The sequence below is a fragment of the Oncorhynchus clarkii genome, chromosome 7 (genome assembly GCF_045791955.1).
Source record: "Oncorhynchus clarkii lewisi isolate Uvic-CL-2024 chromosome 7, UVic_Ocla_1.0, whole genome shotgun sequence".
Taxonomy (NCBI): domain Eukaryota; kingdom Metazoa; phylum Chordata; class Actinopteri; order Salmoniformes; family Salmonidae; genus Oncorhynchus; species Oncorhynchus clarkii.
This window is the reverse complement of record NC_092153.1, coordinates 11,944,367-11,965,619: the sequence shown is the minus strand read 5'-3', so window position 1 is coordinate 11,965,619 and position 21,253 is coordinate 11,944,367. Positions and strand designations below refer to the sequence as shown.

At 42.7% G+C, this 21,253-nt stretch overlaps 1 protein-coding gene across 1 annotated transcript in view; it reads right to left on the bottom strand.

The window, feature by feature from the left end:
• Positions 1 to 317: 317 nt before the first annotated feature.
• The window catches only part of LOC139412874 (serine/threonine-protein kinase 11-interacting protein-like), a 40,085-nt gene continuing 19,149 nt past the window's right edge, over positions 318 to 21,253 (bottom strand). The window contains exons 20-26 of the mRNA XM_071159668.1: positions 20,627 to 20,736; positions 19,852 to 19,949; positions 18,885 to 19,063; positions 10,811 to 10,895; positions 9,659 to 9,741; positions 4,851 to 5,077; positions 318 to 1,444 (exon numbers count right to left, since the gene is read on the bottom strand). Of these exons, the coding sequence (XP_071015769.1) occupies positions 1,304 to 1,444; positions 4,851 to 5,077; positions 9,659 to 9,741; positions 10,811 to 10,895; positions 18,885 to 19,063; positions 19,852 to 19,949; positions 20,627 to 20,736 (923 nt within the window). The 3' untranslated portion in view covers positions 318 to 1,303. The remainder of the gene's footprint in view (positions 1,445 to 4,850; positions 5,078 to 9,658; positions 9,742 to 10,810; positions 10,896 to 18,884; positions 19,064 to 19,851; positions 19,950 to 20,626; positions 20,737 to 21,253) is intronic.

Here is a 21,253-nt window from a genome sequence, read left to right as displayed (position 1 = left end):
GGAATTGTCAAATGTTTCATTGAAGAACCGCAAGGGGGTCTGATGGGGCAGAAAGCGATGATTATTGGTAGTTGTGTGTGTGGCCACGTGGATGACTGGAGGATTAACGTGACGACGGGGATGGGGGGATGGGGGGGGGGGGGGGGGGGGGGTACATTGCTGCGGTTGTGGTTGACGTTGGGCTGACTGTGTGAGAACAATGAAAAACCCCTCTGGAACTACATGATTACAGAGGGAAAAGTAGCTATTGGAACTTTCTCACTGTGAAAATGAAAGAGTTGGACAAACATGTGGAAATACAGTGTCATAAGAGGATGTATTGTACCACAGATATGCATTTTTATTTAATGTACAAAAAGCCATAGTTTTGTCATTGATTTGCTGACGGTAAATAAATTAAGTTACACACATCTGTTTGTCGTCCACTTCTACACATCTTTTCATCTGTCTACATCAAAAAAATAGCATTCACAATATAGTTAAACTGCACTAGAGGTATTAGCATAAGACTATACATTTTAACAGACAGCCACAAACCAACTAACATCTCCCACTTTAAAACAGGTCAGTCAGAACCCTTCCCTTTCACATTCCCTATCATGCGTATTCTGCACTTTTCCCAAGGATACAGAACACATATACTGTCCCGGTTCATTGCCTTGGCTGCAACTCTTCACTTGGGTTGCCCTTTTCCTTTACATAATCACAGTGCATAGAGACATCAAAAGTCCCTGATTGAAAATAACTAAGAAGTGTCACATCAGAGGTGTCACGTCAGAGGTGTCCGGAGCGGAGCCTCACGGGATGGCTAGAGAGCATTGTGCCGAGCGTGTGATGTCACAACTCACTGTTCCTGTCCCGGGACTCCTAAAGAAGTCACAGTCCACTGAGCTTCAGAGGAATGGACTAACCTCCTTGATAACACACACACAATTACCCCCCAACTAACATTTTTGCTTACCCCATTCTCCCTCCTTATCCTGTCCTCACCCCCCTGAAAGAAACACATGATTCCCCCTCACCCCTTTCACATATTCAAGGTGCATTAGAATGTAGCAGGACTGGCAACACCACAAGGCACTCTCCCTGGCTGGCTATACTGGCAGGGTTAGAAAATGGACGGGATTCAGATGAGGCGTTAACAGATCAGTGCTTTTGTAAAAGTGAACAAACATGAGGAAATCATAGTTGGCTACAAACCAGGTAAACATACTGTCCTATTGAGGGTCAAGTCTGACAGTGAAGACAGACAGACCCACACTCACACACACACACACACAGTTGGAAGGGTGGGTGTTTTCCCTCAGGCTGGTAGGGTGAGGTTGGTGATGGCGAGTTTGACTCCGAACATGTTCTCCCATTGTGTTCTGACCCAGACCAGCAGGCCCTGCACCAGCTCTGCACTGTCAGAGTGCAACGACCACGTCTTCTCCTCCTTCACTATCTGCACAGGAAACAAAGACACTCACATGCTCAAATCAAATCAAACTTTATTTGCCACATGCGCCAAATACAACAAGTGTAGACTTCACAGTGAAATGCTTACTTACAAGCCCTTAACCAACAGCGCAGTTCAAGAAGAAGAAAATATTTACCAAGTAGACTAAAATAAAAAGTAACACACTAAGAATTACAATAACAAGGCTATATACAGGTGGCACTGGTACCGAGTCAGTGTGCGGGGTACAGGCTAGTTGAGGTAATCTGTACATGTAGGTGGGGGCGAAGTGACTATGCATAGGTAACAAATAAACAGCGAGTTGCAGCAGTGTACAGGAGGTTGGGGGTCAATGTAAATTGTCCGGTAGCGATTTTTAGACTGCTGAACAATTCATAATGGCTTGGGGGTAGAAGCTGTTGAGGAGCCTTTTGGTCCAAGACTTGGCGCTCCGGTACCGCTTGCTGTGCGGTAGCAGAGAAAACAGTCAATAACTTGGGTGACTGGAGTCTGACAATTTTCTGGGCTTTCCTCTGACACCGCCCATTATATAGGTCCTGGATGGCAGGAAGCTTGGCCCCAGTGATGATCTGGGCTGTTCGCAATACCCTCTGTAGCACCTTACGGTCAGATGCCCGAGCAGTTGCCATACCAGGTGGTGATGCAATCAATCAGGATGCTCTCAATAGTGCAGCTGTAGAACCCTTTGAGGATCTCAGGACCCATGCCAAATATTTTCAGTCTCCTGAGGGGAAAAGGTTGTGTCGTGCCCTCTTCAAGACTGTCTTGGTATGTTTGGACCATGATAGTTCATTGGTGATGTGGACACCAATGCACACACACACCTATATCATGCGGTTTGGTACACGGCAAAGAATGAGTTGCTGACAATACTGGCAATGAAATTTTTTGGGGAAGTGATGGAACAATGCTTGGAAGTGTTGATTGTTTGAAATATCTGGGTTTGAGAATAGATTCTGAATGATTTTTTGGACAGCATATAGATTTGAGAAAAACAACAAACTATAAGCCTGGGTTACAATACAGAGTTGTTTTACTGTATCCTTTAGAAAGACCGTAGTAAACCATCTGCTACTTCCTATCCTAGACTTTAGTGACATCTTTCAAATCACAACCAAGACCTTACTTTGAGAATTCGATGTCATAATCTTTGCAGATTCATTCTTATATGTAATTATAAGACATCATTACACAATGTCTGAATCACTACATGGACTGTCACTCACAAACAGAAGACAACTGCATTAGAACCAATTTATTTTTAAATGAGTCAACTTAAAACATGTTTTGTCGTGCTGTGTATATTTATTAAAAGGAACACCTAAATGACAAATCATTTACCTATAGAAATCAGGACATTACAATCACATATTGAATTTAAGAAAGCCCTTTTTCAAATGTTAAGATCAAACTGTTTTTTTAACTAATAGAAACATCACCATGTGACGACATTTGTAAATATCTACACTACCGGTCAAAAGTTAAAACATCTACTCCAAGACTTGGCGGATGCTTTAGTCCAGGTCTGGGAGGAGATCCCTCAGGAGACCATCCGCCACCTCATCAGGAGCATGCCCAGGCGTTGTAGGGAGGTCATACAGGCACGTGGAGGCCACACACACTACTGAGCCTCATTTTGACTTGTTTTAAGGACATTACATCAAAGTTGGATCAGCCTGTAGTGTGGTTTTCCAATTTTGAGTGTGACTCCAAATCCAGACCTCCATGGGTTGATACATTTGATTTCCATTGATAATTGTGTGATTTTGTTGTCAGCACATTCAACTATGTAAAGAAAAAAGTATTTCATAAGAATATTTCATTCATTCAGATCTAGGATGTGTTATTTTAGTGTTCCCTTTATGTTTTTGAGCAGTGTATATTTTACATTGGAGTTTCTTTAAAGTAGCCACCCTTTGCGTGAATCAGGCCTTCGTGGTCGATTCGCTGCAAAGAAACCACCATTAAAGGACAGCAATAATAAGAAACACGAGCAATGGACATTAGACAAGTGGAAATCTTTCCTCCGGTCTGATGAGCCCAAATTTAAGATTTTTAGTTCCAACCGCCGTGTCTTTGTGAGACACAGAGTAGGTGAACGGATGATCTCGGCATGTGTGGTTCCCACCGTGAAGCATGGAGGAGGAGGTTAGATGGTGCTTTGCAGGTGATACTGTTGGTGATTTTAGAATTCAAGGCACATTTAACCAGCATGGCTAGAACAGCGATATGCCATCCCATCTGGTTTGAGCTTAGTGGGACTATCATTTGTTTTTCAACAGGACAATGACACAACACACCTCCAGGCTGTGTAAGGGCTATTTGAATAAGAAGGAGAGTGATGGAGATCTGCATCAGATGACCTGGGCTCCACAACAACCCAATTGAGATGGTTTGGGATGAGTTGGACCGCAGAGCGAAGGAAAAGCAGCTAACAAGTGTTCAGCATATGTGGGAACTCCTTCAAGACTGTTGGAGAAGCATTCCAGGTGAAGCTGGTTTAGAGAATGCCAAGCGTGTGCAAAGCGGTCATCAAGGCAATGGGTAGCTACTTTGAAGAATCACAAATATTAAATATATTTAATTTGTTTAACACTTTTTTGGTTAATACATGATTCCATGTGTTATTCATAGGTTTTGAAGTACAATGTAGAAAATAGTAAAAATAAAGAAACCCTTGAATGAGTAGGTGTCCAAACTTTTGACTGGTACTGTACATATTACCTCGACTAACTTGTACATTGACACGGTACCGAAACCCCCTGTATATAGCCTTGTTATTGTTATTTTATTGTGTTATACATTCTTTTTTAACTTTTGTTTATTTGGGTAAATATTTTCTTAACTCTTATTTTTCTTATAACTGCCTTGTTGGTTAAGGGCTTTAAGTCTAACTGTCAGTTACAACTTACGAGGTTGTTGTCTTTTGTTTGAATTGTTTACGTGTCCGCTGTGCGGGGGAAATTATAATACAAGCGGAACTACGTAGCTAATACTGTTGTAACAGGGATCCTTATTGTAGCAACACACTTTTGGAGGGAAGGCAATCCCGCGCTGTGTTAGCTAAGTTTTATTATGTTATGCATTTCACATTTGGATTTAGCACGTGACAAATAAAATTAGATTTCATTGTTATTAGACAGTAGTTGCCACATTCGTCTTCTTACTAAGTATTGTTTGTTTGTTAGTTGTTTTCATCTGCACACTCTTGAAAACAGGATGGTGCATCTCAAGAGATTTCATCCTGAAAAATGTCTAATAAAAACATACAAATGTGTGCCCAGCTTTGCTCATGATTGCATTTAGCTTATCCAGCTTACCCTTGAGAACTTGGAAGAAGTCCTTCCTAATTTAAGAACAATCACATGTCTCTTTCCTCCCTCAGTCTCACCTCATCGTAGAGCTTGATGTCCATTCTGCACGGGTCAGACGACCATAGATGGACAGAGCTGACACAGCTGATTGGCTGGGTCTCCTGAACAGTGACCCGCCCACTGCAGGGTTCCCCGTTCTCATTGGCTGATGGGTGGGGCAAGCTCTTGCTCCATTGGTGGTCTTCGTTGAGCAGGTACAGGGTTTCCCGGGTGGCCAGCACTGTCAGAGGGGTCACACAGTCTTCTGGCAGAGAGAACGAATACAACACACAGAAAATATGCATTTGGATAAATGTTTAAACCCCCCACCCCGTACAGATTATAATCATATACTTGCATCTGAATAGTTTTGCTTGTATTGTATTTATCTAACAGGGGGTCTTATGGCACGTCTCAAATTGTTTTACCGTCTGGTTAACCTCTCTGGAATATTCAGGAAGGTAGCGTCCCACCTCAACAAGTGCAGGGCGCCAAATTCAAAACAACAGATATCCCATAATTAAAATTCCTCAAATATACAAGTATTTCACACCATTTTAAAGATAAACTTGTAAATCCAGCCACGGTGTCTGATTTCAAAAAGACTTTACGACGAAAGCACACCGAACGATTATTGTAGGTCAGCACCTAGTCACAGAAAAACCCAGACATTTTTCCAGCCAAAGAGAGGACTCACAAAAAGCAGAAAGAGATAAAATTAATCACTAACCTTTGATGATCTTCATCAGATGACACTCATAGGACTTCATGTTACACAATACATGTATATTTTGTTCGATAAAGTTCATATTTATATCCAAAAATCTCAGTTTACATTGGCGGGTTATGTTCAGTAGCTCCAAAACATCCAGTGATTTTGCAGAGAGCCACATCAATTTACAGAAATACTCATAATAAACATTGTTAAAAGATACAAGTGTATTGCATGGAATTTTAGATCCACTTCTCCTTAATGCAACTGCTGTGTCAGATTTCAAATAAACTTTACCGAAAAAGCACACCATGCAATAATCTGAGTACAGCGCTCAGAGGCCAAAACAAGCCATACAGATATCCGCCATGTTGTGGAGTCAACAAAGTCAGAAATAGCATTATAAATATTCACTTACCTTTGATGATCTTCATCAGAATGCACTCCCAGGAATCCCAGTTCCACAATAAATGTTTGATGTGTTCGATAAAGTTTATGTCCAAATACCTTTTTGTTCACGCGTTTAGCCCAGTAATCCAAATTCATGAGGCGCGAGCAGACGAAAAGTAAAAAAGTTCCGTTACAGTCCGTAGAAACATGTCAAACGAAGTATAGAATCAATCTTTAGGATGTTTTTTATCATAAATCTTCAATAATGTTTCAACTGGAAAATTCCTTTGTCTGTAGAAATACATTGGAACGCAAGCTAACTCTCACGTGAACGCGCGTGGTCAGCTCATGGCACGCTGGCAGACCTCTGACTCATTCAGCTCCCATTCCCCCCTCCTTCAAACAAGGTTCTAAAGACTGTTGACATCTAGTGGAAGCCTTAGGAAGTGCAATATGACCCCATAGACACCGTATATTTGATAGGCAATGACTTGAAAAACTACAAACCTCAGATTTTCCACTTTCTGGTTAGATTTTTTCTCAGGCTTTTGCCTGCCATATGAGTTCTGTTATACTCACAGACATCATCCAAATAGTTTTAGAAACTTCAGAGAGTTTTCTATCCAAATCCACTAATAATATGCATATATTAGCAACTGGACCTGAGTAGCAGGCAGTTTACTCTGGGCACCTTATTCATCCAAGCTACTCAACACTGCTCCCCAGTCCCAAAGAAGTCACGGGAAGAGCCATATCAGTGGGACGCCGGTACTGTGGTGAGATAAGACAAAGAGCTCTCATCTCCCTAGCACCCCCACCGGGAAACAGCTGCCTCTCTCTCCCCCTCTCCTCTTCTTCATCTCCTCCTCTCAGTGTTGATCTACTCCATTAAACCAGGAAGGAACTGTCCAGCTTTGATCAATCGACAGTCAATCACCAGGGGTATAGGGTGATAAATAAGAGTCCTTGCAAAACTGGATCTGACTAGATTTTATATATTATTATTTTTTCACCAGGTAGGCCAGTTGAGAACAGGTTCTCATTTACAACTGCGACCTGGCCAAGATAAAGCAAGGCAGTGCGACAAAAACAACAGAGTTACACATGGGATAAACAATCGTACAGTCAATAACACAATAGAAAAATCTGTATACAGTGTGTGCAAATGAAGTAAGGCAATAAATAGGCCAATAGTGGCGAAGTAATTACAATTTAGAGATTTACACTGGAGTGATATGTGCAGATGAGGATGTGCAAGTAGAAAAACTGGTGCAAAAGAGCAGAAAAACAAAAATAAATATGGGGATGAGGTAGGTAGTTGGTTGGATGGGCTATTTATAGATGGGCTGTGTACAGCTGCAGCGATCGGTAAGTTTCTCTGACAGCTGACGCTTAAAGTTAGTTAGACTACAGTGATCTCCTACAGGGAGAGAGTCATGCAACACTGGGTCTGACTAGACTACAGTGATCTCCTACAGGGAGAGAGAGTCATGCAACACTGGGTCTGACTAGACTACAGTGATCTCCTACAGGGAGAGAGAGTCATGCAACACTGGGTCTGACTAGACTACAGTGATCTCCTACAGGGAGAGACAGTGGGAGGACTGGGTAGGGAGTGATATACGTAATAGTCCTCCCTCATTCTCCCCACACCAGTCCACTGAAGTCCAGGGATATAAAGTAGCTGGACACAAATGGGTGGACACTTTCCTATGTCAATGGATATATTTCCTATTCTATTCCTCATCCTCCTGATGTTTAAACCCCGTTTAAAACAAATCCTCCATCCTCCTGATGTTTAAACCCAGTTTAAAACTTCAGCAGAGGCAGGTCAGTGCATGTTACAATTACAGTAGTTAACATTCTTTTCACCTGCACAGCCCATAGCCTGCAGCCATGCTTGGCTACAGATGCGAAGTCTGCACCCACAGGCAGGGAGAGACACACAGATACACTCAATTACACAGAGAAACATTAAGAATTATGCATTGCACACACATGCATACATACACTGAATAAAAATATAAACGCAAAATGAAAACAATTTCAATGATTTTACTGAGTTACAGTTCAAAAACAGAATCAGTCAATTTAAATAAATTCATTAGGCCCTAATCTATGGATTTCACATGACTGAGCAGCCATGTGTGGGCCTGGGAGGGCTTAGACCCACCCACTGGGGAGCCAGGCCCACCCACTGCGGAGCCAGGCCCATCCACTGGGGGCTTTATTACAGACAGAAATACTCCTCAGTTTCATCAGCTGTCCGGGTGGCTGGTCTCAGACGATAACCAGGCGAAGAAGCCAGATGTGGAGGTCCTGGGTTGGACATACTGCCAAATTCTCTAAAATGACTTTGGAGGCAGTTTATGGTACAAAAATGAACATTAAATTCTCCTGCAACAGCTCTGGTGGCCATTCCTGCAGCCAGCATGCCAATTGCACGCTCCCTCAAAACATGAGACATCTGTGGCATTGTGTTGTGTGATAAAACTGCACATTTTTAGAAGTGGCCTTTAATTGTCCCCAGCACAAGTTGCACATGTGTAATGAGCACGCTACTTCTTAGGGCTAGGCGTCCCGCTAGCTGGACAACTTCCGGTGAAACTGGAGGGCGCGTAATTCAAATAAATATCATACAAATTATGGATATTAAACATTTAGGTACATTCAAGTGTCTTATATTGGTCGAAAGCATGAATTCTTGTTATTCTAACTGCACAGTCCGATTTACAGTAGCTATTACAGCGAAAGCATGCCATGCAATTGTTTGAAACACAGGTTTCATAAATTCACAAATAGCGATGAAATATTCACTTACTTTTTGAAAATGTTCCTCTGATTTGTCATCCAAAGGGTCCCAGCTATGTTTGGTTAGATAAAATACTTCTTTATATCCCAAAAAGTCTGTTTAGTTGGCGCCATCGATTTGAGTAATCCACTCGTTCAACATGCAGAGAAAGGAATCCGAAAATCTCTAAATGAGTTTCTATTTACTCCTCAGATACCCTAAAATATAATCAAACTATAATATTTCTTAAGGAAAGAAGTATGTTCAATAGGAAACCAATTTTAGCAGGTGCGTCTCGTCTTCATGGCGCCCGCAAACACGAATTTCCAAGACTGTGTCCCTATACTAAATCTAATATTTCTTATTCGTTTTGGAAGTTACAAGCCTGAAACCTTGAACATAGACTGCTGACACCATGTGGAAGCCATAGGAATTGCATCCTGGGAGCTAGAATTGAGTATGCCCTTATACTTGCCATTGTAAGAGCATAGTCTATAAAATAAAACAATTCTGGTTGGTTTTTCTTTGTATTTTCTCCTACCATATCTATTGTGTTATATTCTCCTACATGATATTAACATTTCTACAAACTTCAAAGTTTCTTTCCAATGTTACCAATTATATGCATATTCTGGCTTCAGGGCCTGAGCAACAGGCAGTTTACTTTGGGCACGTCATTCAGACAGGAAGTGGAGAAAAAGGGGCCTAGCCCTAAGAAGTTTTAATTAATCAGCTTCTTGATATGCCACACCTATCAGATTATCTTGGCAAATGATAAATGCTCACTAACAGGGATGCAAACACATTTGTGCACAAAATGAGAGAAATAAGCTTTTTGTGCATATGGAAAATGTCTGGGTTCTTTTTTTTCATCTCATGAAAATGGGACCAACATTTTACATGTTGTGTTTATATTTTTGTTCAGTATACATACACACACACTTCTAATGTACCTTGATGTAGAAAGGACAGGAGGTAGAAGAACTGTAGCTGGCCATCCTCCACATCAGTCTGCATGTCTTCACACACTAGGGGCCTGGGGAGACACAGAGGAAAGGCTTACATAAGAGACAACTAGGTTAATATTCACAACGTCACATTGTACATCAGGCCCATACACCACATCAGACTCTGAATCTAAGTGCTTTTGAGACGGGGCAGATCTCAAAAGTGTGGAGATATGAATCAGGAAAAATAGACATATCTGTATCACAGACACATAAAGACGACTTTGGTCTATGGTTTCAAAATAGCCCCCTGGGTGAGTTTGTTTTCGAAAGTGAGCAGACAGAGGTAATACTAATTCTGTGTAGTATTTTGGGGTTTCTAAGTCTGTTGTTGACTTTAAAGTGACCATGTGTTAATAGTTATTCCAACTATATCCACAATAGTGTGATTATAAAAGCTACACAGAAAACGGTATGCATGATAAACAATTAAACAGTCCTGAGTTATCCTACAGTCTGTTCCCTGAGTAGCTGTGGTTTTCAGCTACAAAAAAAAGGGCCGTATAATAACTAACTGAGACATTAATTATCTCAGTGAATGTACAGCGTGTTCCATCATTACCACAGAAACAAGGGAAGGGTGGATGGTAAATCCATATACTAAAAATGGTTTCCTTTCCCATCTGCTAGTCCTCACTTTCCAGTCCTTTCAGGTGAGCAAGGACACCATAAAATCATAGGGGAGGAAGCCATCCCACAGTATTGGGATACACCCTCTAAGGACCAAGATCATAGGGGAGGAAGCCACTTCAAAGTATTGGGATGAAGCCCCTAAGGACATGGCACTGCAGGACCAGCTCTCTAGTTAAAAGGTAATGCATCGTTAGCGCTTTCTTAGCATCTTGAGGCCAACACATGTAAGACATTAGAATGTGGCTTAGCCACTAATTTAGAGCCCAATTTTCGACAATGTGGAGGTTTAGTAACACCAGACAGAAGTTACCACAGCCTTGTCACTGTCACAGTGGGGGTAAGAGACAGATGGGCCTATGGCTTGGCTCAATACCATCGAGTGGAGATTGTGAGGATATGACAACATATTCTGGACACATGCAAGTCATTCAGGGCAATTATAACATAAATCTGGGCAGTTCGTACCAGAGATGATGCTGTGGGTTGAGCCTGGTGGTGGAGATAGACTTAAGCTTGCTGTCCGACTTGGTAGCCAACTCACGCACCACTCCTGAGGGAGAGAGAGAGTGGAGCAAGGGGAAAAAGAATAGGAGATACAAATTAAGTTTAGTGATGCGTCGCTAATGGTTCTCTCAACTCTTTTTAAAGTGATACTTTGAGATTTTAGTAATGAAGTCAGATGAACTCGTGGATACCATTTTTATGTCTCTGCGTACAGTTTGAAGGAAGTTGCTAACTAGCGTTAGCACAATGACTGGAAGTAACATGCTAGCAGATATCCATAGACTTCCAGTCACTGCGCTAAAGTTACTTAGCATATGCTGTTGAAACTAACTAACTTCCTTCATACTGGACACAGAGACATAAAAATGGTATAGACAAGTTCATCTGACTCTGGAGAAGTTGCCAAAAATCCAAAGTATCCCTTTAAATAGAGTTAATTCATGTTTTATGGTTTTTCCATGCGGTGTATTGGAACATCAGCACAATTAAATTTCAATGAACTGGGACGATAAATATGTTGATTGATTGATTGTAAAATCAGAGCTTACACAGACAGAACACCTCACTTCGAACTCTACACTGTATGTAACCGTATGTAACCTCCTGGAAATCACACAGGACATGGGCTGGGTTTACACCTGCAGCCCAATTCTGATCTTTTTTTTCTACTAATTGGTATTTTGATCAATCAGATCAGCTCTGAAAATGGTCTGATGTGATTGGTCAAAAGAACAATTGTGCAGCCGTCTTCATCCACCTGGCCAAGGCTTTTGACTCCGTCATTCACCGTATTCTTATCGGCAGACTCAACAGCCTTGGTTTCTCTAATGCCTGGTTCACTAACTACTTCTCAGATAGAGTTCAGTGTGTCAAATCTGAGGACCTGTTGTCCGGACCTCTGGCAGTCTCTATGGGGGTGCCACAGGGTTCAACTCTGGGGCCGACTCTTTCCTCTGTATATATCAGTGATGTCGCTCTGGCTGCGGGTGATTCTCTGATCCACCTCTACGCAGACGACACCATTCTGTATACTTCTGGCCCTTCTTTTGACACTGTGTTAACAAACCTCCAAATGAGCTTCAATTACATACAACACTCATTCTGTGGCCTCCAACTGCTCTTAAATACTAGTAAAACGAAATGCATGCTCTTCAACCGATCGCTGCCCGCACCCGCCCGCCTGTCCGACTAGCATCACTACTCTGATTTGTGGACAACTACAAACAACTACAAATACCTAGGTGTCTGGTTAGACAGTAAACTCTCCTTCCAGACTCACATTAAGCATCTCCAATCCAAAGTTAAATCTAGAATTGGCTTCCTATTTCACAACAAAGCCTCCTTCACTCATGCTGCCAAACATACCCTCGTAAAACTGACTATCCTACCAATCATTGACTTTGGCAATGTAATTTACAAAATAGCCTCAAACACTCTACTCAGCAAACTGGATGCAGTCTATCACAGTGCCATCTGTTTTGTCACCAATGCCCCATATACTACCCACCACTGCGACCTGTATGCTCTCGTTGGCTGGTCCTCGCTACATATTTGCCGCCAAACCCACTGGCTCCTGGTCATCCAAGTCTTTACCTAGCAAAGCTCCGCCTTATCTCAGCTCACTGGTTACCATAGCAACACCCACCCGTAGCACACGCTCCAGCAGGTATATCTCACTGGTCATCCCCAAAGCCTACACCTACTTTGGCTACCTTTCCTTCCAGTTCTCTGCTGCCAATGACTGGAACAAATTGCAACAATCACTAAAGTTGAAGACTTATCTCCGGTCACTAATTTTAAGTGTCAGCTGTCAGAGCAGCTTACCGATCGCTGCAGCTGTACACAGCCCATCTATAAATAGCCCATCCAACCAACTACCTACCTCATCCCCATATTGGTTTTTGTTTTTCTGCTCTTTTGCTCACCAGTTTTTCTACTTGCACATCCTCATCTGCACATATATCACTCCAGTGTAAATTGCTAAATTGTAATTACTTCGCCACTATTGGCCTATTTATTGTCTTATAACCTTACTTCATTTGTACACACTGTATACAGATTTTTCTATTGTGTTATTGACTGCACGTTTGTTTATCCCATGTTTAACTCTGCGTTGTTGTTTTTGTCACACTGCTTTATCTTGGCCAGGTCGCAGTTGTAAATGAGAACTTGTTCTCAACTAGCTTACCTGGTTAAATAAAAGGTGAAATATAAAAAATGTTGAAAAAAATGCAAGAGAGATCAGAATTGGGCTGCCTGTGTAAATGTAACAGGGTTATACTGTTACATAAATACAGCCAGAGAGTAAGAGAGTCACACCCAAGGAGATCAGATGAGGACTAGAGACAATTCAGGTTGCAAAGGGAGGGTATCTTACTGGAAACTTGGAAAGAATGTTGGTATCTTTCAAGGATTTTATGTACTCTATCACAATACATCTAGTGGTCCTTTTGGGTACTTCAGATTTGACAGGTGTCTAATAATCACTGGCCCTCTGTGTGGCCTTGTCACATGTAAAATATATGAACTCATTTAATAAGATGATTTTCACAAAAATAATTGAATGACAAAGCTGAAAACATTATCTTAAATATAACCATAAACTTGTTGTTGTTTAATATGAGGATTTCAGCATGAAATATATTTGATATATTATTTGACATTTTTTACACACTTATTTGACTATGTATTTGTTGCCAATATCTCAGCATCAAACTGGTGGCAGCTGTGAAAAAAGTCAATAGTTGGAAGAGCTGTAGAGTTAACTGAAAATAATGGCATTGTTGATCAGATGCTTTTTTCATTAATTAGGCTATTTTCTCTTGAACCATATAGTATATCTACTAGAAACTGTTTTTTTATATAAAAAATGAATACTATTATTTATTTATGTATTCTAGTATAAATTACCAAGGTTACGAAAGATTGGCATAGATTCTGTTAAATTACCAAAATTACTGTAGATTCCAGTAACTTTGGTAAGCTACCGGTAGCTTTGCAGCCCTAGGGACAATAGACAGAGCTAATGTTAGACTATCACAGTCTGTGGTGGGTTAATACTAGAAAGCTGACAGGTCTCTGATTTCAGCTCTAGAATTACATCTCCATGGAAGCAGGTGAAAAACACAGGTTGGAAAAGGTACAGGAGTACAATGTGCTAGGTCACACTCACAGCGACAAAATACTTCCCTGTGGGGTGTTAACAATAGGGGAACACAGGGCCACAGGCAAATGCCAAGGTTAAATAGGTGTAATTGAAAGGGAAGTTGAGTTTAAAAAGGGAGACACACTGAAAAGAGTGAAACAACCAATATGAAGAAAAACAGAGTAGGAACACCCTGCCCCTATCCATGTCCAAGTTCAACAACAACAGGGATGAGAAATAAAGACATTGCGTGGCACCAGTGGCCTATTCTGGCTCCCAATGCCTGTATAAGATTCAACTTCAATTCTTTTGCCATTGTTTCTTTCCCTTTCTTCCCGGGGGAAACTGATCTGCCACACTAACGTTCCAGACCAGGACGAACATCTAAAGTGAAGCCTACGGGACGAAGCATGGTGCTGGATTAAAAAGGACAACCATTAAAGGGACGGTATTGTTGTCCCTCTTTGAGCTCCCCTTTAACCGCTTATCGTCTGGTGGGTTCTAGTGAACCAATAGGAGACCACACACACACACACACCTCTATTCAGGACATTATTCAAGGTGAAGCAATGCAGAGATTTAGCCTCAACTCAATAACACTAAATTCCTTTTGGAGCAGAGGACAAGGTGGAGCTTGCAGGACAGGGCAAGGTGGAGCTTGCAGGACAGGGCAAGGTGGGACAGGACAGGACAAGATGGGACAGAACAGGACAAGTTAGGGCCTATTTTGTTTTATTATCCCAGATAATAACATCTTGTGAGCAATACCTACTTCTGCCATCTTTAAGCTGCACGTGCGGGAGTCAAAACATTGCCCTCTTAGTCTAAACATACCCTTGTGCATTCTCCTGACGGTGTACACTGAGTGTACAAAACATTAGGAACACCTGCTCTTTCCATGTCATAGACTGACCAGGTGAATCCAGGTGAAAGCTATGATCCCTTACTGATGTCACTTGTTAAATCCACTTCAATCAGTGTAGATGAAGGGGAGGAGACAGAGTAAAGAAGCCTTGAGACATGGATTGTGTCTGTGTGCCATTCAGAGGGTGAACGGGCAAGACAAAAGATTGAAGAGTCTTTGAACAGGGTATGGTTGTAGGTGCCTGGAGGACCGGTTTGAGTGTGTCAAGAACTGCAACGCTGCTGGGTTTTTCACGCTCAACGGACATCCAGCCAACTTGACACAACTCTGGGAAGCATTGAAGTCAACATGGCCCAGCATCCCTGTGGAACGCTTTCGACACCTGGCGAATAACGTTACTCTCCCTCCTTCCGGTTCAATCACAGGACCCTCTCCACTAGGTTAACCACTTCCAACCTTCCCAAATACCCTTGCTTATTTTCACAAGGAATAGTTGGACCCTCAGCGTCCATCCGGGCGAAACCGAACACTCTCGGCCCTGTCGGAACAGGAGAGCGCGGGAGTGGGAGCAGTACGGCCGGGATACGCCGAATCTGAATGGATTTCCAAGGAAAACAGGGCAGAGTTTAGCCCAGGTCTGAGGCAGTGGGAAGTGACACGGTGTTGGTATTGCAAGGGTATCTGACAGGGTTAAACTTGAGATATGACATCTGATTATATCATCCATCTCCTTACACGAGAGGACACTGAGTTTACTATGCAGTTAACTTCTTATGGCTGCAGGGGCAGTATTGAGTAGCTTGGATGAAAGGTGCCCAGAGGTGCTCAGAGTAAACGGCCTGCTCCTCAGTCTCAGTTGCTAATACATGCATATTGTTATTAGTATTGGATAGAAAACACTGAAGTTTCTAAAACTGTTTGAATGATGTCTGTGAGTATAACAGAACTCATATGGCAGGCAAAAACCTGAAAGGAAATCCAAACAGGAAGTGAGAAATCTGAGGTTGGTCGATTTTCAACCCAGGCCCTATTGAATTCACAGTGGGATATGGATGAAGTTGCACTAGGGCTTCCACTAGATGTCAACTGTCTTTGTGTTGTGGGCCTGAATAAGAGCTGAATGAGTCAGGTTCCTGGCAGAGAGACATTTCCTGGTCATGCGCATTTCACACGATATTGACCTGCGTTCCATTGCTTCTCTATACACAAAGGAATTCTCCGGTTGGAACTTTATTGAAGATTTATGATAACAACACCCTAAAGACTGATTCTATACTTAGTTTGAAATGTTTCTTCGACCTGTAATATAACTTTTTGAAGTTTTTGTCCGACGTTCGGCTGGACCTGCACGAGCGTTTGGATATGTTTACCTAACGCGCTAACAAAAGTAGCTACTTGGACATTATCGAACAAATCAAGCATTTATTGTGGAACTAGGATTCCTACGAGTGAATTCTGATGAAGATCATCAAAGGTAAGGGAATATTTATAATGTGATTTGTGGTTTCTGTTGACTCCAACATGACGGAAAATGTTATTTGTTATCTGAGTGCCATCTCAGATTGCATGGTTTGCTTTTTCAGTAAAGTTTTTTTGAAATCTGACACAGCGGTTGCATTAAGGAGAGGTATATCTATAATTCCATGTGTATAACTTGTATTATCATCTACATTTATGATGAGTATTTCTGTGTAATCGATGTGGCTATGCAACATCACTGGAAGGTTAGTGATACATTTTATCTCTATTTGTGCTTTTTGTGACTCCTCTCTTTGGCTGGAAAAATGGCTGTGTTTTTCTGTGGCTTGGTGGTGACCAAACAATCGTTTGTGGTGCTTTCGCTGTAAAGCCTATTTGAAATCGGACACTGTGGTGGGATTAACAAGATGATTACCTTTAAAACAGTGTAATATACATCCTATGTTTGAGGAATTTTAATTATGAGATTTTTGTTTTGAATTTGGCGCCCTGCACTTTCACTGGCTGTTGTCATACCATCCCGTTAACGGGATTGCAGCCCTAAGGGACTCTTCACCCAAATTACAAATATCACTCAAGATGCTAATTGCTGTTGCTGATAAGAAAACAAATCATAAAATGTTGATTATGTTCCCTAGTTTCCAGAGATGAGGTCCGTTTGTAATTTGAGAGCACTACCCCTTAACTTGATAGTTAGTGAAGGAGACAGGAACAGTTTTCCGTTACCAGGAATGCAGTGTCTGGATCCAACCCACACAACCAAACCAAAACACTCCTTCCATGACCATTTACGAGCATCGCAAACCTCACCAAACTACTTACCAGACCGACCACATATTTTTACCCACTGTAGGTCTGTAAGGGGCAATAAGGGCATTTAAATTAGCAAAAGTCGAGACATTGTTCAGACAAGTCTTTGATTGACATGGTGACCTGTACGGACTCCTCCGGAATATCAAGTTAAGACTTCTTCCACCCAGTGAGCAGTGGACAGATCTGTCCCTACTAGCTTCTTCTCCTTGGGGTAGTAAAACCACATGCGAGTTTCCTCACAGTCCCAGACCCTTTCCTTCTCCATGTTTGTAGCCCTCACCACTGACCAGGCGTGACCACATCTGTTCTGGGAATGCCAGCCCCGTCTGAAAACTGCTTTTGTTATAGTAAAGGTATCCTTTGGTCCTTTCCCTGAGACAAATATTGTAACAGCTGTTATGGGGGCAATATCAGAGCTCTGGACTGAGTTTTCAGGCACATAATAAATAGTACCAGTTTCCTCAAGGGGAGGAAGAGCGGGGCAGAATAGGAGTGAAGGCCAGAGAGGAAGTATTGTGCCAAAGCCTCATACCAACGAGTGGAGCACTGAAAAGGCACCTAGTTATTTATCTCCCCCCTTTCTCCCTCTGCCAACTGGACAGGACCAGCTATGTTGTCTGTCTGTAGCACATACCTCAGAACCAGGCCTACAACCAGGCTCAACTCTCCTGTTCCTCCTCCTCCTTCCTCAGGAACACAACAGAGGATATTTTAAGACGTATAGGAGATGATCCAACTGGCAGGCTATAGCAGAGCCCTGTGACAGCCTCTCTCTATGGGGCCGTTCAGCTTTGCAATACAAAGTCCAAGCCCAGAATTGGACTGACCTAGCCGGCTATGTGGTCCCAGTGACTGAAAAGCTGGACCCGTCCTCAGTCATTGAGAGGAAGGAGAAAAATCATCTTTGACGAATCCAGACAAGAACATTACCTCCGAAACAATTATTCCAACAGGCCTCACAGTACAAGAAAAGGACCACCTCTAGGCAACCTAGTGCATAGACTTGGAAGAGAAGACAAGAACTCTAATGAGGTCTATTATGCTCTAGGACGTACAATGGCTCAACACAACATAGACTCACTGACAATATGACCCCCTTTGAGGCCAGAAATGAATCTTCGATTCTGGACCCTCACTTTCAAAGGCAGAGGGAATTCCAAATAAAAATCTGACGACATCTGGATCGTACCAGATTAGCTAAAGAGTCGATCTGGAAAACGGTCAAATAATGATTGGATTATTGATACGACTGAATGAAAACATGGAGTCCCCACAGATAAGACAGGACAGACTCAGGTCCACAGAGCCTTAGCTGAAGACCGTTTGGCCATGGTGCTTCCCCTTGCTACCAAAGGGACTCCATTAAAAGAGTGCTCTAGTGAAGTAGTGAGGAGAAGTGAGAGTCAGAGAGGGGAGTGTTGATCTAATAAAACTCAGCTTTCCTCTCTCTCTGCTTCTGGTCTTGCCTTGCTGACAGGCTAGGCAGGGTGTAGTCACTGTGAGCAGAGGAGCATGTGATTAACATACTGAGAGGGACGAGAGAGAGAGAGGACGAGAGAGAGGAGAGAGCGGATGGAGAGAGCGAGAGCAAGAGAGGGACATATTGTCCTAAGAACGAGTACGCTCCACTCTAATATCCCCAGGAGGAAGGCCCTTAATTCATGAGATACAGATGCATGCAACACGTGTGCAGTGTGTGTGCAGGGGGGGGGGGGGGGGGGGCTGCATCTTGCCTGTGAAGAGGCTAAAGAAGCGCTTGCAACGCACGCTGTCCCGTACTAGCAGGGTGTAGGCCACAGGCCCGTCCTCAAACTCCATGTGGATACTCTGGGAGCCCAGTCCCACCTCCAGGTAACTCAGTTCTGTGATTCCACGGCTGTCCCTCTTCTGCAGCCAATCACAAGGCTGCCCTCTGCAAGGAAAAGAACAATGAAGACGGGAAAGTGTGAAATAAATATTATTATTATTTTACTTGCATGTATCCCGCCTATTAACTTTGTTTCCTTGAGTCTACTCACGTTTAAGGTGTATATGTTTTTGTTTGAGCATTGTTTGTTTCTGCAATTTGTCAGACAGCCAAGTCACAGATTGCACCTTTAAAAAGCAGCGAAAGGTCATCATAAGAATAGCACACTGTTGCGCAACCAAACTTGGCCGTTACACAACTTCCAGGGCGTGCTCAGGATAGCGGGGGTGTGGCCTTCTGGGGTCAGAATCCCAGTAACTTTATAGGGACTGTCGCAGCATGAGACTCAGGCCTGTCCAACACCGTACTACTCACACTCCTGGGAGGAAGCGGAGGCAAGCCAACATGCTTTTGATGAGGACAAAAAAAAGCCATTGATACAGGGCTTACAAAGTCCTTGATATAGTGTTCACACTATATCAGAGGGAACGTGGAGCCACTGATATAGGACATGGGAGCAGTGGCTGGGGAGATGTGTAGGGCCACCACAAAGACCAGGGCTGTAATGGGTTTGATAGTGTTGGTCTGCTCCCTACCACATCTGTTGCCGCTGTCCCCATAAATGTCATATATAGCTTTATAGAATAAACTGTACTCTACAGACCAAATGCCTCTACAGACAATACCTTCATGACATAACTGTGACCACAGAATGGGTACTTTAATGTTTATTTTTATTCCGGCCTTCTCTTGTGTGATGCTCTTCAGTGTGACAGGTCAGGTGGTTAACTTACTCCATGTCAGATGTCACTTCCAGGAAGTAGATGCGTTGGTCAGACACCACCAGGAACGAGGGGAACTCCACCGGATCACCAAACTTCACGGTCGACACCTACAACAAAGATAAGATGTACACACGTTAAAGATTCCACAACACTTAACTGCTGCAAATAACTTTCCCTGAGGAAAATTATGACTGCATTCAGAGCTCTTCTTAAACAGACTGTATAAGAACAGATCAGTTACTGTTTAAAAACACCTAGAGTAAGGTCTAGCAACAAAGTCACATCAATCTTCATTGAATACTGTGTAGGCCCAAAAATAAAACAGTTGAAAGAGAAAGAGAGACAGTGGGGAGAGAAGCACGAGTGACAAGATAAATAAACATCAGATGAATGAGCATGTTATGAGCTGGATCCTCTGTCTCCTGCTGGGGTTGCTTGTGACCTCTTGGCTCCTCGTCCAGGTGTCCTGAGCAGTAAACCAATACCCCTCCACTCCACAGGGCTCCCAGCATGCATTACACATGGAGGAGCTCATCCAAGGTCATGGTGTGGTGGGTGGGGGTGGCGATGAAGAGATGGGGGGGGGGGGGGGGGGGGGGGGGGGTGCAGGACAGCGAGAGAACAGCTGGGGGCACAAAAGCAGCCAGGAGCAGATCACAAGAGCTGGAGTCGACCGGTTTTGGCTGGGTTAGCAGTTCATGGAACTTCTGAGCAGAACTGCTGTGACCGGATTCAGCCTCGTCACTGAACTGTTAACCGTTGTCAGAACATTGGTTCTGCTAACCTTGAGAAAGGAGTGGAGCTCCTCTTCCTCTTCAAACACCTCCACATCTAGGAAGAGCTTCAGCCGATGGTCCACCGCCTCATAGTCCTCTGAGAGAAGGTCCAACTGGCCTACAGACACACAGGTCAGAATAGTGTTAGGGCAACATTTATAACCAACACACTGGGACAGCAGTTAGCTTATCATAACCAAGGGACAGCAGTTAGCTTATCATAACCAACACACAGACAGCAGTTAGCTTATCATAACCAAGGGACAGCAGTTAGCTTATCATAACCAACACACAGACAGCAGTTAGCTTAGCATAACCAACACACAGGGACAGCAATTAGCTTATCATAACCGACACAAAAGGTAAAGCAGTTAGCTTAGCATAACCAACACAAACACACAGCACTAGTTTACAAACAGTACAGTTAGTATGCAACAGCTAACAGACCCAATAACATTTTGGCTATGTAGTCTCCCTACTTCCCCTTTTAAACAAATATATTTTCCAGTTATTACCTTGGCAGATCACAATAAAAACTGATAAAAGGGATGGGTGTTTCACAATTGAACATATAGATTTAACCCACCCTTATACTAAATCTAAACTGTCTCTAAACTGTAGTTTATGGTGCATTA